At 36.7% G+C, this 18,551-nt stretch overlaps 1 protein-coding gene across 1 annotated transcript in view; it reads left to right on the plus strand.

The window, feature by feature from the left end:
* Nucleotides 1-18,551, plus strand: part of ANKRD13C (ankyrin repeat domain 13C) — a 90,089-nt gene that overhangs the window by 38,399 nt on the left and 33,139 nt on the right. The window contains exons 6-8 of the mRNA XM_030823142.1: nt 5,845-5,911; nt 10,850-10,994; nt 15,511-15,642. Coding sequence (XP_030679002.1) covers nt 5,845-5,911; nt 10,850-10,994; nt 15,511-15,642 — 344 coding nt within the window. The remainder of the gene's footprint in view (nt 1-5,844; nt 5,912-10,849; nt 10,995-15,510; nt 15,643-18,551) is intronic.

Below are 18,551 nucleotides of genomic sequence, written 5' to 3' on the forward strand. Positions count from 1 at the left end.
TTAAACTTTAATTAACAGTTATGCTTGTTATTTCTTCTAATTCTCTTACATCTTATGATTTCTTCTGAAAAAGTAAACGCAGCCATAAATCTGAAGTCCATTAACACTTATTTCTCTCTACTGTATGAAAAAAATAGTAGTTTTCTATTGTCTTGAGAAAGAATCTGGCCTCTTTTCAACAAGTAATAATTTTCTACAAATTATATTTTTGATAAACTGCCTTCTTTATTTGGAGCTTTTAGATACAAATCAGACTTCCTCCCCAGCTTATGTAAATTACAGCTTACGTAAATTTTAAACATTGATTTTATAACATCTGTATACATTTCTAAAAATTGTATTATGCTTTTTAGTTAGCTTTGACTAATACAAGTTATCATTTAATACTAAAATTATCCTCAGTTTACTAAGATTTTAATCTATTTTTAATAGAATATTCACTGTAAAAGTTTTGAATATTATAGAAAATTAATCCGGTATTTTTAAGTTTCCCTGTTACCGCTTCCCAGAGGTGACTATTGTTAACATTTGGTATGACTACTTTCAGATGCTTTTCAGTGCTTACTAAAGTGTTTGTGTATATATCTATGCACACACAACCCCTCAGAATTAGGTTTTTTTTCTCCTGTGGAATCATACTGTTATATCATTATGCAAGTTGACATAGTTATTTATTTATTTATTGAGAGGGACTCTCACTCTATCACCCAGGCTGGAGTGCAGTCACGCGATCTCAGCTCACTGCAACCTCACCTCCCGGGTTCAAGTGATCCTAACACCTCAGTCTCCAGAGAAGCTGGGACTACATGTGTGCGCCTTATGTTTTTAGTTGAGACAGGGTTTCACCATGTTGGCCAGGCTGGTCTCGAACTCCTGACCTCTGATGATCCACCCGCCTCGGCCTCCCAAAGTGCAGGGATTACAGGCGTGAGCTACTACACCCAGCCGTCATTTTTATTCAACCCATAATAGGCATCTTACCATATTTCAAGTGGAAATACTTCACTAATTTTAACAGCTGCATAATACTTTATGGCATGGATGATTAAGGGTTTTCTAGTGTGTTTAATCCTTGTATAGAGAATTTTAAATTCTAAATTTAATCAGTTTTTTCTGACATGTGTATAACTCTAGCTCATCAGGATAGTTTCTCTCTATTAAAGATTATGCAGTCTTGTTACTCTAATAGTGCCATCTTGCTTTTATGCCTTATATATCATTCAGGAGTCCTGGTGTCCTAGAACACATAGAAAAACAGGTTGACAGTAGCCTTGTGTAGTAAAGGAGCTCCAAGTTAGATTGATCTAAAACCTGAATACTATCTTTTTTACCCCATTTTTTTCCCATCTGGGGAGACCCCAGTCCTGCTTTGTGATCCTAAACTGGGTTGTCCCTTGAGTATTTTGGCTCTTTAACTGATTCTCTTAGTAATCATTAGTGGTTTGAATTCTAAAATAGTCAATGTATATTGCTGAACAAAATGTTATAAAATGTTTTAAAAGTGGTATTTTAATTATACTAAAATATAAATACATGCAATCACTTCTAAAATTGTGTATATATCTACAGTTATAAACAATACATTATAAATGTTGCATAATTGAGTTCCTGAAGTAACCACTGAGACAGTTGTCCAAAGTATTTCTTCTTTGAGAACTTTGATGCAAAAAGTCAGCACATCTGTTTCATTGCTAGTAAAGGATTATACTGATTTAAAGTCACAACTATTAATATGTGATGATTAGATGTCATGTATAATTCTAAAACAAAACCCATTGGCTTATACATATCCTAGATCTTTTATTAGATTTTATGATCAAACTTTAGAGTTTTGGCATATTTCTTTCCCTTGTCAAAACACATAATATTTTTTAAAAAGGCAAGCGAGAAATAAGGGGAAGCCAAGAAATACTGAAATCAGGGTGAGTTTTCTTTTGAGATAGTAGAGCACGCTCTTTTTTATGCTGTTACTTATATTCAGACTTTGGAGAAAATAGCCACAGACTTAGTAACAAGTTTGAAGGTAACTGAAATATTCCAGCCTGGGTTTTTAGGTATAGAAAAGCTTTGAATTGGAATCAGAAATACCGGCCCCTAAGTATTTGACGTTGCAAATCACATATTTTATATGTTTTCTGAGCTTGATTCTTCATTTTTAAAATGAGGATAATACTAACTACCCCACCTGTTGCAAACTTTCTTTTGGTGTATATGAAATAAAATCTTTTTTTGAAGAAAGCCCTTTGTATACTATAAAGTGTCAAATAATTTATAATATGATCACTACTTTAAATTTTGCATTATGCATATAGCATGTTTTAACTAAAAAACTTATTTTCTATTTTTATTCGTTGTCTACAGAATCAATCCATCCTGTATTTGAGACTATTTGTATATTATTATTATTATTATTATTATTTATTTATTTATTTTTTTTGAGATAGAGTCTGTCTCTGTCGCCCAGGCTGGAGTGCAGTGGTGCAATCTCGGCTCACTGCAAGCTTCACCTCCTGGGTTCACGCCATTCTCCTGCCTCAGCCTTCCGAGAAGCTGGGACTACAGGCGCCCGCCAACATGCCTGGCTAATTTTTTGTATTTTTTTTTTTTAGTAGAGACGGGGTTTCACCGTGTTAGCCAGGATGGTCTGGATCTCCTGACCTCGTGATCCGCCTGCCTCGGCCTCCCAAAGTGCTGGGATTACAGGCTTGAGCCACCGCGCCCTGCCTATTATTTGTGTATTATAGTTGGAAAACATTAATCTTAGAAACTCTTCTGAAAATTGGGGAGTAGTCTGGGCGTGGTGGCTCACGCCTGTAATCCCAGCACTTTGGGAGGCCGAGGCGGGTGGATCACCTTAGGTCAGGAGTTTGAGACCAACCTGGCCAACATGGTGAAACCCTGTCTCTGCTAAAAATACAAAAATTAGCTGGGTGTGGTGGCGGGTGCCTGTAATCCCAGCTACTCAGGAGGCTGAGGCAGGAGAATCACTTGAACCTGGGAGGCGGAGTTTGCAGTAAGCTGAGATTGCACCACTGCATTCCATGCATTCCAGCCTAGGTGACAGAGCGAGACTCTGTCTCCAAAAAAAAAAGAAAGAAAGAAAGAAAGAAAGAAAGAAAGAAAGAAAATTGGGGAGTAAGTGGTAGCCAAATGAAAATTTAAATTTAAAAACTCTCTTTTTATTTTCTGTTTAGTGAATTATGCTACTCTTGGAATACTGTGCTAAACTTATACTGAGGTATAGGAGATAGGTTGGTTGTTTAACTTACGTGGGGGAGAAAAAGAGTTATTTCGGACTTGGGAAAATATAAATTGATATGTTTTGGAATGCATTAAAATCTATCAGAAATCTTTTTTTTTTTTTTGGCTCAATAATTTAACTTCTTTAATTTTTTTTTTTTTTTCTTTTTGAGATGGAATCTCGCTCTGTTGCCCAGGCTGGAGTGCAGTGGCACAATCTCGGCTCACTGCAAGCTCCGCCTCCTGGGTTCATGCCATTCTCCTGCCTCAGCCTCTCCGAGTAGCTGGGACTACAGGTGCCTGCCACCACGCCCGGCTAATTTTTTCTATTTTTAGTAGAGATGGGGTTTCACCGTGTCAGCCAGGACGGTCTTGATCTCCTGACCTCGTGATCTGCCCTCCTTAGCCTCCCAAAGTGCTGGGATTACAGGCGTGAGCCACCGTGCCCGGCCCTTTTCTTTTTTTTTCTTAGCTTTTGCTCTCAATCCTCAACTTGTTTTCTCTCTGCCTTACCATTTTCCTCCTTTCCTGACTTTTAATAAAAGTATTAGTGTATGATATTAAATTCTGTTTTTGTAGGGTGTTATAATTACTTCAAAAGATATAATAAAGTTGGCTGGGTGTGGTGGCTTGTGCCTGTAATCCTAGCACTTTGGGAGGCTGAGGTGGGAGGATCGCTTGAGGCCAGGAGTTCAAGACCAACCTGACCCATATAGGGAGACTCCCATCTTTAAAAAAATAAATAAGTAATGAGATATAATGAAGTTAAATTAACTTAAGTTGGAGTGCTATCTACTTTTAATCATCTTTGGTTCATGCTACAGCAAATACTTACTTCAGGATAGATCTCAATTAATGAGCATGAAAGAACTTTGATCATTTATAGAATTACACTATTATTGCTCTTCTCAATTTTTGTTGCAAAAAAGTTTTTTCTTTCTTTCTTTTTTATCCAAAGAGATAGGGTTTTGCTGTGTCACTGGGCTGGAGTGCAGTGGCATGATCATAGCCCACTTCAGCCTTCAACTCCTGGCCTCAGGTGATCCTCCTGCTTCAGTCTCCCAGGTGGCTAGGACTACAGGTACCTGACACCACACCTGGCTAATTTTTCTATTTTTATTTTTGTAGAGACAGGGTCTTGCTATGTTGCCCAGGCTAGCCTCAAGCTCCCGGGCTCAAGCAGTCCTCCTGCCTTGGCCTCCCATATGGCTGCAGTTATAGCCAAACCGTGCCCAGCTGAGAAAGGAAAAGCTTTGTCAGAAGAAGATTTCTTATATTCTTTCACTAGGGCAACAATTCGTTGATATTCTCTCTGGACAATAAACTTTTCTTATTTTTGCACTAAAATTCAGAAAACAGTTTTCAGTGCTGGAAGTCATTTTGGATTAAATGGTTCCTAAGGATCTAAAGGAGTCATGAAGCATTAGTTACTTTTTTTTTTTTTACAGCATTTAAAATTTTATTTATTTATTTATTTTTTTAAGACTGGTTTATGAGACTGGCTAATTTTTGTATGTTTGATAGAGATGGGGTTTCGCCATGTTGCCCAGGCTGGTCTTGAACTCCTGGGCTCAAGCGATTTATCCGCTTTGGCCTCTCAAAGTGCTGGGATTACAGGTGTGAGCTATCATACCGAGCCTGCATTAGGTATTTATCTTTAATGTTAATTAGAAAATGTTGATGCTTTTGAAAAAGTTAACTAAGAAATTAGCCTTTAATTTTCTCTACAATCTTTGTTTTTAACTCAGCTTAATTTATCACCCGTTTTAAAAACACTTAATTTTGTAAGATATATCTGCTATATCTTATACGCACACAGATACACACACACTTATGTACACATATACCTCCGATATGGTCTTAATTTCAAGAATTTTGAGCTTCACACTTTTTTCATTTCTTTGTACATGGTAGTTTATTATAGCCTGTTATGCAGCTTTATTTATCCGTAGAATAACTCATATCTCCCCAAAATAGCAGATAATAAATAATAAAAAACTATCAGAATATGGCTTGTAGCATGTATATGAGCTATAGATAGCAACATAGGAATGTAGAAATCTGTAGATAAATAGTATGATTCCCATTTTACAGATTTTGAAACTCAGGTGCATTGAGTCTAAATAACCGCAAGGCACATATTTGGGATTCAAACTCAAATTTAACGGTCTCACTTCAAAGATGTCTCTTTCTATTATACACGTTACTTTACTGCAATTTTTCCAAATTTTATTTACAAAATTAGATAAGGTTCAAGTCTATCTGGTTACCCATTCAGGAGGGTTTAGTTACCATACGGTATTGTTTACTCATCTGTAATATGCAGTCTGTACCTGAGTGGCATCATATTGACTCTGCTACCGTTGTTTGTGGGTGGGATGGGAGTACAGTAAACTATACAGAAATTACAAGTAAATAGTAGATATTTGAAGTTGCTCAAAATTACCTTTTGTATTTTATTTATTTTTAAATGGAAAAATACTATTTGAAAGGAAATTATTATAATTTGATAACAAAATGTCACATTACTCTTTTAATTTAAAAGTTTGTAAATATCTAAAAATTTAGGTAGTTATTTTTTACCTTTTGTTTTTAAAAATACAGTGCCTTTACTTTCCCGAATTCTGCCTTCCGATGCATGTAAAATATACAAACAAGGTATCAATATCAGGTAAGGTGATTTGATTTTTTTCTCAGTAAAAGAAAGTTGAGATTTAGAGGAAGATTTTTTTCCCTGTAATCATAACTTACATGTGTTTTATGACGTTAAAATGCTGTAACAGAGTCACAATATTTTATCTCATTTGAGACATAATAGATAAAAAACCAAAGACATAGAACCTTTTTTTATTTTTTTATTACTTAGAGAACAAACTCAAAATGGAAAAGATATAAAATCTTGACTAAAGCAAAGATACTATTCTTATTTAACTACAGACTATCTAGAAGGCAAACAGTGAGGATCTTGATGTAATATTAAGAAGATTTACAGTCGTTACCTTCCTGATCCTGGATTTATTAAGGAATAAGGGACGCATAAGGAAGACCCAATTCTTGCCTTTTTCTCCATCTCTTTCATATCTTTCCTTCCCCTGTTTACTCATCCATGCATCCGTTCATCTGTTCATTCATTGATCTATCCATTCCAGTGAATACTTTGAGGCTAATTTTAATTTCCTTCTATTCTTTTCCTTTTATAACTAAGATTAATGTTTGAATCTGATGGAAAATACATCTATTTAACTTACATGAGAATTTTACATTTATCATTCTTTATTTTGCTTTATAATAATAGAGCCATATCTATAAATTATCTATTTGTAAAGTATATATAATGCTAGTTAATATGCCAACTTATATATGTGTGCATATATTGATATATTTATAAATAGTATACATGTATATATATAATTTTGTGTAAGTGTGTGTCTATATATCACCAGAATATTAATTTGAATGTTTAAGGGTCTAGAACTAGAAATAACTTGAAGGATTATCTCATATAAAGTCTTCATTTAGAGATGAGAAAGCTCAGAGAAGTGAAGTGATTTTTTTTACAAGAGCATTTTACAAATTAATGGCTGAACCAGGACTTCTGACTTCTCGTTCTTTGTTCTTCTCACCATGACACAAAGCAGAAGTTTTTAAAAATCAGCTATTTCTGAGAAATTTATTGTTTAGTATTTTGAATTAGTGAAGCAATAACTTTTAGTTGGAAGTAAATTCTAGGGTAATTATCCTTAAGCAATAGAATTTGGTTAAGGTAGATGTTTCTGTTTTTGTTTTTTTTTTTTCTTTTTTTAGATAATAAAGATAGGGTCTCACTATATTGCCCAGGCTGGTCTTGAACATACAGGCTCAAGTGATTCTTCCACCTTGGCCTCACAAAGTGCTGGGATTACAGTGTGAGCCATCACACCCAGCGTGTGTTTTATAAAACGTCTTCAGGTGTTTCTAATTATAAAAGTGCTCATGTACCTTAAATGCATTGTCATTACAGAAAACTTGGAAGATACAGAAAAATAGAAGAAAAATTAAGTAGAAAAGGATTTTTGATGTGGATTTAATTCAGCAGCCTTTTGTTAGCAATTATTATGGTTTCATTAACTTAGACATTTTTAATATAGGCGCTTGCGAAAGATAGTAGGCAATTTTGGAGGATACTATTATCTTCCATGTGATAGTTTAAAAAGTTAGTTTTAGGCCAGGTGTGGTGACTCATGCTTGTAATCCCATTACTTTGGGAGGTTGAGGCAGGTAGATCACTTGAGTCCTGGAGTTCGAGACCAGCCTGGGCAACATGGCAGAACCCCATCTTTACAAAAAAATATTAACAATTAGCTGGGCATAGTGACACGTGCCTATAGTCCCAGCTACCTGGGAGGCTGAGGTGGGAGAATCACCTGACCCCAGGAAGTTGAGGCTGCAGTGAGCCGTAATCACAACACTGCACTTTAGCCTGGGCAACAGAGTAAGACCTTGTCTCAGAAAAAATAAAGTTTTTATTCTGTTTGAGTCCTAGGTTTAGGCAAAAAGGAATCTCTTTGAAAAAAATTGTTTCACATTTATATGTGACTTTTTAAAGTAAATGTTTTGGTACACATTATATAATAACTATAGGTAATAAAACCAAAAAGGTTAAAACACAACCTGGGCAATATGATGAAATCTTGTCTATACAAAAAATACAAAAAATTAGCTGGGCATGGTGGCACGCACTTGTAGTCCCTGCTACTCAGGAGGCTGAGGTGGGAGGATCACCTGAGCCCAGGAGCTTGAGGCTACAGTGAGCCGAGATTGTGCCACTGTATTCCAACCAGGGTGGCAGAGTGAGTCCCTGTCACACACACACAAAAGCTAAAACAGGAACATGAGGGCAAAAGCCTGGGGGAGAAAAATTGTGAGAAAGGTTGTAGGTTAAGGGGAAGTTAGTAACTTAGCAAGATACTAGACATGGGGCTTACTAGTAACTAAGGATGAAGGACAAATGTGATAGGTTCTAAAGCTCTCATCAAACAAGGCTTACCAGATTAATGGAGAGGATAGCTTTTAGGATGTATGACAAAAGGTTTTTTGCCTAGGTGATAAGAATCTAAAGGAAAAAACCTGTTAACATTAAATAAAAACTTGCTATTTTAAATGTCACAAGACAATTTTTTAGCACCATTTCAATAAAGCTAAATTTTAAAATATATTCAAAGAGAAATCTTTAAGTTGACTTTTATTTCATGGCAGCCATGTAATCATTTGAAATGTCTTCTCTGGTATCAAAGAGAAACTAATACTTGAGTAGAAATAGGAGAGTGTGAGCACCATTACTCTTGAGAGTACTAACAAAGATTTTGACCAGAAATACAAATAATTAAGAGGTAATCTGTAACCACTGATGCAAAGTATATTTGCACACTTTGTCTTACTTCAGGATTTTCTTGTCTGAAGTGAAGCCTTTAGTTCCTTTCTTCAGTGTTATTTGGCATTTTTTCAGGCTTTCTTCTTAAAAATAATACTTTCTATTCAAATCTTTGCATTTGTATAAAGAACTTATTGTTCTTCATGGCTAATTACATGGGAAAAATTAAAAATATTTAGGTTCATAGGCTTAAAGCCAAGGACTAGTGAGGACTTTAAAATGTCATGATAATTAACATTATTTATTGAGGCATATGTGATGCAGATTAGCAGATCATCTAATATGTCAGGGATATACAGAAAATGTATTACCCTTTTTATTGCAAAATTGTAGAAACACAGATGAAATTAAAATAGGCTGTATTAATTTATATAACTGGGAAGTTTCTATAACTAATTTTACATATCGCTAGATCTAAAATCTCAAAGGTCACCATGTCAGTCTGTCTTTGTCTTTATCTGTCTTTCTGTGCATCTCTTTACTCACCTTTTCATCCCCACTCCTGACAACCCACTACCACTTTCACCTACGATGGGCAAGCAGGGAATGGAGGCAGAAGACTATTTTAGCCCATTTCTTCTTTTATGTAGAGCATTGCATTCCCTGATAGCTGAAGCTTGGAGCCCAAATAGTGCACTTACATATAAAATGATCTGTTCCTTTTTGGTATTATCAGGAGCCCACATCTTATAGAGATAGGGGAAGAGTCCCTTTTAATACTATTTTCTTTTAGGACACATGCTCAAGCAATGGTAGGTGTTATTTAATAGTATAGCTGAATTCTAGCTTCTGGGAGTTGACTAAAAGCTAGAATTCAGCTATAAAGCAACAGGCAGGCCCCCACCGCCGCCCCCGTGTAAGTTGATGAGTTACTTTTTTAGGGCTTCTTGATACATAGGGCAACCATACTTCCCTCTTTGCTCTGGCTCACCCCTGTTTTCCTGGCAGAATTATCAGTAGTGTCACTTTCATTCTTAGATTTATTAATTTTGATGATAAATTCTATGTAACCCTAGTTATTATTTTCATGCAGCATGTGAGGCATGTTTTATTTCTGTTTTTCCTGTCTAGGGAAACCAAGAACACCAACTCACTTTGCCTTGTCTGTGATGAGAACTGAAAAACGTACAGAGTAACGAATTCTTACAGTTGCATTAGAAATTCAGTAGGGTGGATCTTTCACGGAGCCTTAAAGGAGCTTCCTGGGGATGTGATCAGCATCTCTTGACAGCAGGGCCATCCAGTTTCTTGGCTTTAGGACAGTGTGTTTTGAGCAGCCATTAGCTGGAGTGATCCTGATCTGGTGATTTATAAAGCCATGTGCAAGATTGAAGCACGTCAGTGTATTGTAAACTTTTTATTTTCAGTATTTTTCCTAATTTCAGCAAGTAGTGCTTTGTGGAATACTGTTTGACACCAGCGCATTAGGCTAGACCACGACAGGTCCAGGTTACCAAAGAGCACAGTAAACACACAAATGTGTGAATCCATGAGTATTAGATACAGAATGATCTGTAAGGTTTCCAGGGTGTGGAGATACTGGCTGGGAAAGAGAGTATTAGTCCAAATCTGAGAAGTCAAATAGAAAGGCCAAGAATTTAAATGGTTTATCAAGTTGAAGGATAAAGCAAGGTTTGGTATCAGATGGTTAGGCATAAGGTATGGGTGTATATCAAAAAGAGGAGTTCTCAATTCCAAGAATGTGGTCCATCCATTGCTGTCTGGTCTTAAATACTCTGCTGAGCTAGCAACCTGGTCTTAAAGGAATCGAATAATGTCAGACAGGTCTGCGTTCCTTTTCTTCCTTCCCTGTTCACTTTTATTGAGTAGCTACAGTAAAGGGAAATGGTAGGAAACAAGGGAGCAGAAAGGGAAATACCCGAAATATGGGGAAACATCTTTTTTTCTGGGTCAATGAAATATGTGTGTGTGTGTGTGTGTATATATATTCAGAAAATATATATATATATTCAGAAAAGTGAAATATAGCTAAAATGGATTATATCTTTAAGTAGTTTTTTTAATAGAATATTTTACATTTAGTTTTTATCTATAAATTTGTTTTTATCTATAAATCTGACTTTGCAATATGATATTAGCATCTTGGTTTGAGTTTAGAAGGAACAGCTTATTTAATTATTAGTGAAGTTTTATCAAAATTATATTTGTCAGAGTTTTTCATCTACCCATGTTTCACAGGCTTGACACAACTCTTATAGACTTTACTGACATGAAGTGCCAACGAGGGGATCTAAGCTTCATTTTCAATGGGGATGCGGCGCCCTCTGAATCTTTTGTAGTATTAGACAATGAACAAAAAGTTTATCAGCGAATACATCATGAGGTGAGCATGTTGTCTTATCAATATTCCTTTAAATCATTAAAAAAAAAAAAAAAGTACAGGTTTTTAGCCAAACCTCAGTATAATTTGCTTAAAAGCTCAAAGTATAATTGAGATGGTTTGTTCCTAAAGCTATAGTTTCCTGACCACTAGCTTTCTTTTCTTTTTCCTTTTTTCTTTTTCTTTTTTTTTTTTTTTGAGACTGGAGTCTCACTCTGTCACCCAGGCTGAAATGCAGTGGCATGATCTAGGCTCACTGCAACCTCCGCCTCCCAGGTTCAAGCAATTCTTCAGCCTCAGCCTCCAGGGTAGCTGAGACTACAGGCGCCCGCCACCAAGCCCAGCTAATTTTTGTATTTTTAGTAGAGGCTTGGTTTCACCATGTTGGCTAGGTTGATCTCAAACTCCTGACCTCAAATGATCCACCCACCTCGGCCTCCCAAAGAGCTGGGATTACAGGCGTGAGCCACTGCGCCCGGCCTATTTTCATTTTTTATATTTCTATCCTCTGGTCTCCATCTTGACCAGTCCATTGAGCCTGCTGAGAATTCAACTGATTATCTCCTAGATCAATGAACTCCAGCTTCTCTTCATTCTCATTTACAGTTTTCATTTGTTGAACCTGTGCTGGACCTTTACCATATATTATCTTTTTATCTTACCTTCTTTTAATGTTGTTGACCATCTTTATTTTATCTCCTTAATATGAATACTTCTTTTGGCTCTGTCTGCAGTCTTACTTTTCTTAACTCTTTGGCTGCCTTTCCTTTCTCTGTCCTTTCCCTCTTCGAGTATGACATGATTTTCCCTCTCTCATGCCATATCTTTGTGTTAAAAGACCATTGATATGCCCTTGATGTGGTTCTCATTTTTACAAACTGCCAGAATAATCCCTTCCATTCCCACAGTCCTATAGGTTGATGATTTACAAATATACGTTTGTGTCCGGACAGTTCTGAGTAGAGGCTTATCTGTTTAAATGCCTAATGGATATCATGTGTGTCTCCCAGGTACCTCAAAATTCACCTTATTTAAAACTAACCTTACTACTTTTCCTCCAAACCTGCTCTTTTTCCTGTTTTTCCTCTTTTGAAGAATGATGTCATTCTTTATTCAGTCAGAAACCTAGGAGTTATTTTTGATATCTTTTCTTGTACTCTATGTTTTCTCATCAGAGCACATATCTGGTCATTTCTTTCTCCTTAATGTCTCATTATTATTCCTCTTTTATTCACACTGTCCCTACTGTAATTTAAATATTCATTATTTCTCAACTGGACCATTGGAAAGTCTTATAAATGATCTTCCTGGCTCTCTTCTCATCTGCTTCTAAATTATCCCACATGTTGGAGATACATTAAACTTTAGAAACACATTTATGAAACCTTACTTACTTAAAGATACTTAAAAAGTTCCCCATTACCTAAAGAGTGAAATCTAATCTCCTTAGCATGGCATGGTTCCTTTGGTCACCTGAGTTTTGCTCACCTTCCTAGCCTTTTTCTTACCTTGCTATTTTAGATACCCTCATACTGCACTCTTGGCAGTTTGTCAGATGTGCCAGGCTATTTGGGCCTTTATTCTTTTGTTCATGTTCTTTCCACTTCCTGGAATGCTTTTCTTTTTGCACCCTCACACCTGTAGGGCATGCACTTGGTGTTACTTTCTCTCCTGCCAAATGACTTTTGTTGTCCTTATGCTCCTATTAAATCTGGAACCATAAAGCTTCCACTGTTACATTTACTGACATGGCTTTTTTCCCTTCTGTTGGTCTAAGCTCCTCAAGGGCATAGGGTTCTTTTTGTTGTATTCCCTGGTATCTAATACAGCATCAGTACATTCTACGCTATAGGTTGGTAAACTCTTTCTGTGAAGGAAGAGATAATAAATATTTTTAGATATTGAAATATATTTGTGGGCCATATGGCCTCTGTCACAACTACTCAACTCCGCTGTTGTTAAAAGCAGCCACAGACAATATGTAGATAAATGAGTATATTCCATTATGATTTTATTCATAAAAACAGGCAGCTGATTATAGTTTGCTTACTCATATGTGAGACTCTCAGATATTTATTAAATAATTTGACCTCTTACTTAGGAAATGACAACAGGATAGCCAACTAGGCAATAAGTGAATTGGAAATAGGGTCTTGAAAGAGAAGCTAGAAGTTAAGGCTAGTAGTGCATACGTATTTGTGGATGTCATAGTATTACCGAAGAACTGGTATTAAGGGTACCAGTTTTAAGGTATTAAGGTGTGTATGTACTGGTATTAGGGTATGTATGTATACATACATATATGTATTATGTATTTTATAATGCCTACAATACAGGAAAGATAGATTTTGAGCAGTATTCCTCAGGGCAGAGAATACTCGTTGTTTATCCTAATATGTGTGTATGTATAAGTAATAACTTCATTAAATGTTGATGCAATGTAATTAATTAAAACAGCAGATCTTTTTCAGTGATGTGGTTAAGAGATAGTCTCTGATTTATGTAAGAATTCTGTTCCAAAAGTTTATTGAAAATAGGATGTTTGAAATGTAAGGCAAATTTGCTCACAGACAATGGGTTATACAGTGTTCAGTTTGCAAGCTAATATATAAAATTCTAGTTGATTCATAATACATTTGAAGTATAGTGTTTAACAGTTCTGTTTAACTACTGCAACCTAACTTTTTTTTAAAGAAAATTGTGTTCAGAATTAATTTGGGTTACCAGGAATACATTTTCACCTATTACGGCTTTAGCAGTAATACCAAGATTTTGCATTCTTTACTTGTAGGGGTAGAGGAAATGGTACTGTCCCAGGCCCAAGCCATTGCTATTTTTTTGTTTGTTTGTTTTCTGTTTTTTTGAGACGGAGTCTCTCTCTGTCTCCAGGCTGGAGTGCAGAGGCGTGATTGATCTCGTGTCACCGCAACCTCCACCTCCCGGATTCAAGTGATTCTCCTGCCTCAGCTTCCTGAGTAGCTGGAACTACAGGCGCGTGCCGCCATGCCCGGCTAATTTTTTGTATTTTTAGTAGAGATGGGGTTTCACCATGTTAGCCAGGATGGTTTCTGTCTTCTGACCTCGTGATCCGCCTGCCTCAGCCTCCCAAAGTGCTGGGATTGCAGGCGTGAGCCACCTAGCCTGGTCGCCAATGGTATCGTTTTTGGAAATTCAGAAAGGGACTATATGGGCCGGGCGTGGTGGCTCATGCTTGTAATCCCAGCACTTTGAGAGGCCGAGGCGGGCAGATCACGAGGTCAGGAGATCGAGACCATCCTGGCTACCACGGTGAAACCCCGCCTCTACTAAAAATAAAAAAATTAGCCGGGCATGGTGGCGGGCGCCTGTAGTCCCAGCTACTCGGGAGGCTGAGGCAGGAGAACGGCGTGAACCCAGGAGGAGGAGCTTGCAGTGAGCCGAGATTGTGCCACTACACTCCAGCCTGGGCAACAAAGCGGGACTCCATCTCAAAAAACCAAAACCAAAACAAAAACAAAAAACAGAAAGGGACTATACGTAGGTTAAAGTTAGATGGTGAAGAATAGAAAATGGGCCTCTTTGGAACCTACAAATAAGGAGGTTTGGAGAATGGAGCCTCTAACTATTGTAAACCCTAGGGACAGTTATTCTCCAGACAACTCCCTAGGTTTTGCCTGTTTTCTTCCTTATAACGTCTTAAATATTAGGGTATCTCTCTTGGCCTTTTATGGAATAGAATCTCATCTTATACCTGCTCACTTACTCTTCTCTACTTGATCATTTACTCTTCTGTCCCTGAAGCAAGCACAAAACTTTCCTTTTTTCTCATATAAAAAATAATTATTGCTCAATTATTATATACCAGCACTAGGGAATAGGTACAGGATAAAACCTGAAGCATGGCTGCTCATTAAGTTTAGAAATCACGGTTGATATTTATGGATTCCTTTCCATTTTATAAGGAATACAGAAAAGAGTCCTTCTTCTTTTCCTTCCTTCCCTCTCTGCTGCTTCCCTTCTTCTATCCCTCCCTTCTGTTCTCTCCTTCCTTTCTTTCTTCCACTTACAATTTATTGGGAAAGAAAGGCTCAAATGACAGTGGTGGATCTTTGCATTAAAAAGAACTAAAGTAAGATTAATCTGTATTGAAAGAAAAATATCCTTTATCTGGGCTTTTTTCTCAGATCTGTCAACTTAATTCTTGAAGTTGTTTTCAAAAATTGCTCTATGGACTATATAGTTTTATAATGGGTAATCTAGTACTGCTTCCATTACATATCTATAACAGGGTAATAGTACTGTATTTCATGTGTCCTGCTTTTATAGATTCATAATTAGTCATAATGCTAACTTAGAGAAGATATTAATATGTACAATTTAAACATCTAATTCTTTTTAGAGTAACACTTCACACTATTTAGAAACTATCCTTTTTGTCTTTAAAAATTGGTAACATTGTAATTGTTGGTATTTTCCTATGTAGCACTAAGAACTTTTGAAAAACCTAGATTTTTATATTTAACTTTTGCTCCCATCCCAGGAATCAGAGATGGAAACAGAAGAAGAGGTTGATATTTTAATGAGCAGTGATATTTACTCTGCAACTTTATCAACAAAATCAATTTCGTTCACGCGTGCCCAGACAGGATGGCTTTTTCGGGAAGATAAAACAGTATGTGCAAATCTAGACTTTTAAGCTTTAAGCATTGTTCGGTATTTAATATTTCCAAAATAATGTGATGGAAATGCAAGAAGTAGCTTACAGAATTGTCTCCAAGTAGTTTTTTTCTCTCTTCCTTGAATCCAGATAAGGGATTATAATGGATGGTTAGAGTCAGAATGTGTCCTTGGAGAATTCAGGAAAGAAAGCGGAGCTCATTTGAATTCTGTGTCAGGAAGGACTCTTACTGCTAGCTGCCTTATTATTATACAGGGGACAATGTTTTCACATGATTCCATTATATTTCTAGTGCTTTATTTGATAAGAAGACTACAAAAAGGGATACATTTGACTTCATTTCCCTGAACCTGTTTTTCTCCCTATTTCAGACTTCTCATTTACTTAATATTTGTTTCTTGTATTCTATACATATGACTAAATAACCTTACATTTCTGCAACACTGTAGAAATGTTAAATCAAATCTCAGTGGAAGTTTCCCCATTAGTGTAAATTATTTCCATAATTCCCATTGTATGTCAGCAAGAGGATATATAAGACTATTCAAATATATATTCGAAAAATTTTGAGGCTAGGCATGGTGGCTCATGCATGTAATCCCAGCACTTTGGGAGACCGAGGCCGGCGGATCATGAGGTCAGGAGTTCGAGACCAGCCTGGCCAACACGGTGAAAACCTGTCTGTACTAAAAATACAAAAATTACCCGGGCGTGGTAGTGCATACCTGTAATCCCAGCTACTTGGAAGGCTGAGGCAGGAGAATCGCTTGAACCTGGGAGGTGGAGGTTGCAGTGAGCCGAGATGGTGCCACTGCACTCCAGCCTGAGACAGAGTGAGACTCCGTCTCAAAAAAAAAAAAAAAAAAAAAAAAAAAAATTGAATGAGCTGTGTGAAGAAGCATGTTTATAAAATTTTAAATTTAGCAATAAGTGACCACATCAAGTCAGGGTCATGATTGACTTCTATTAAAAATTATATTTATTTTTATTATACACAGTGAAATGAATATATTCTCACTGGAGAAATAAAAAAATAGCATTATTAGGGTTCTCTGAGAAACAAAACCAATAGATAGAGAGAAGGACAGTGGAGAGAGGAAGAAAAAAAGAGTGAGGGGGAGAGGAGAAGGAGGAGGGAGGAATTGATTTATTTTGAGGAGTGGTTCATGAAATTGTAGGAGTTGGCAAATCTGAAATGTAGAGCGATCTAGCTGGCTGGAAATTTAGTCAAGAGTGGATACTGTGCTCTTGAGTTAGACATGTTCAGGCTTGGCCTCCTGGGCAGCATAGCAAGACCCTGACTCTACAAAAAATTTAAAAATTAGATGGCTGAGGTGGCACAAGCCTATAGTCGCAGGTGCTTGGAAGGATGAGGTGAGACGATTACTTGAGCCCAGAAGGTTGAGGCCACAGTGAGTGATCACACCACTGCACTCTAGCCCAGGTGACAGAGTGAACCCCTGTCCAAAAAAAAAAAGAGAGAAAAAGAAATATGCAGGCTGGAAACTCAAGCAGGGTTTCTTTGTTGCAGTTTTGAGGCAGAATTGTTTTTTTTTTTCCTGGAAACCTCAGTTTTTGCTCTTAATGCCTTCAAACTGATTAGATTAGGTCCACCGACATTATGCAGGGTAATTAGCTCTACTTAAAGTCCATTGATTGTTAATCACATCTAAAAAACACCTTCACAGCAACATCTAGACTGGTGTTTGACCAAACACCTGGCATCATAGCGTAGCCACGCTGACACATAAAATTATCATTTAACTTTATACATAAAGCTAAAAAGCCCTCCTTGGCCACTGCCCACTGTCCCACATCCCCTTGCAGAACGTCACCAGTTTTGATATCCTCCAGACCTTTTTTATGCTCTCCATACATAAATATGAGCTCATAATAATAGATAGCCTTTTGTTGTTGATGCTTACTTTTTCATAAAGTGTCGTGTCGTATCGTATCTACTGTTTTGCAGCTAGCTTTTTTCCTTGTTCTTTAGTATGTCGTAGAAGTCTTCTTTTACCAGTACATGTAGTGCTAGTTCACTCTTTTTAGCAATTGCATAGTATTCTGTATGATGGGTATACTGTAACTTATTCAGTCTTGTTTTTGGACATTTAAATGAATAGACACATTTTTGTGTTCAGTTTTCTGCCATTATAAATGACGTGTTTATCATCCTTTTACATGCCTTTGCCTATTGTAAGTAGCAAGAAATTAAGTGGCTGGATAATGGGGAATACACACTTAACATTTTGTTGATATGATAATTTACATTTACTAAGTGGTTTTTCATTATAAGGTTTCAAAAACTGATGATTACCACCTGGTTATTTCCCAGCCACAGATAAATTCCGTTAGGAAATCTAAGCTCACGGATTTTCCTCTCTAAGCCTAATGGCATTATAGCATTCTCAGTTGTGAGGTCCTACATTGCAGTCCATTTGTTGGCTTTAAAGTCTTACTTGTTTGTACTTTGTTCTTCTGGGCAGCATTAGATGGATCACTTCAAGAGAAGATAAAAATTGAAACTGCTAATCATCTAGTACTACTGCTAAGCAGCTCAAAGCTCTTGAAGCACCTAGGTGATCTTCTTAAATCTTTGACAGGTAAGGAGGGAGTCAGTAATACTTATGGTTCCCATTTTGTAGGTAGAAACAGGTGCAGAATGCTTTGCTTTTTTTGCAACAACTCTGAACATGTAGTTTTGGAATGTCAGTAAACAGCAGCAGGGTGGAGACATGTGATTTGCATGCAGATAGAAATGGGAAGCTTGTTTTCAGTGAGTTATTTATCTTTTTTTTTTTGTTTTTTTTTTTTAAGTATTTCAAACTCTGAATACCTGTGGGTCTGAAAAAGGTAAAAGTTAATGTTGAAGGTTTAAGAGGACTTTATTGAGAGAAAGTAAT

The sequence above is a fragment of the Nomascus leucogenys genome, chromosome 12 (assembly GCF_006542625.1).
Source record: "Nomascus leucogenys isolate Asia chromosome 12, Asia_NLE_v1, whole genome shotgun sequence".
NCBI classification, from domain to species: Eukaryota; Metazoa; Chordata; class Mammalia; order Primates; family Hylobatidae; genus Nomascus; species Nomascus leucogenys.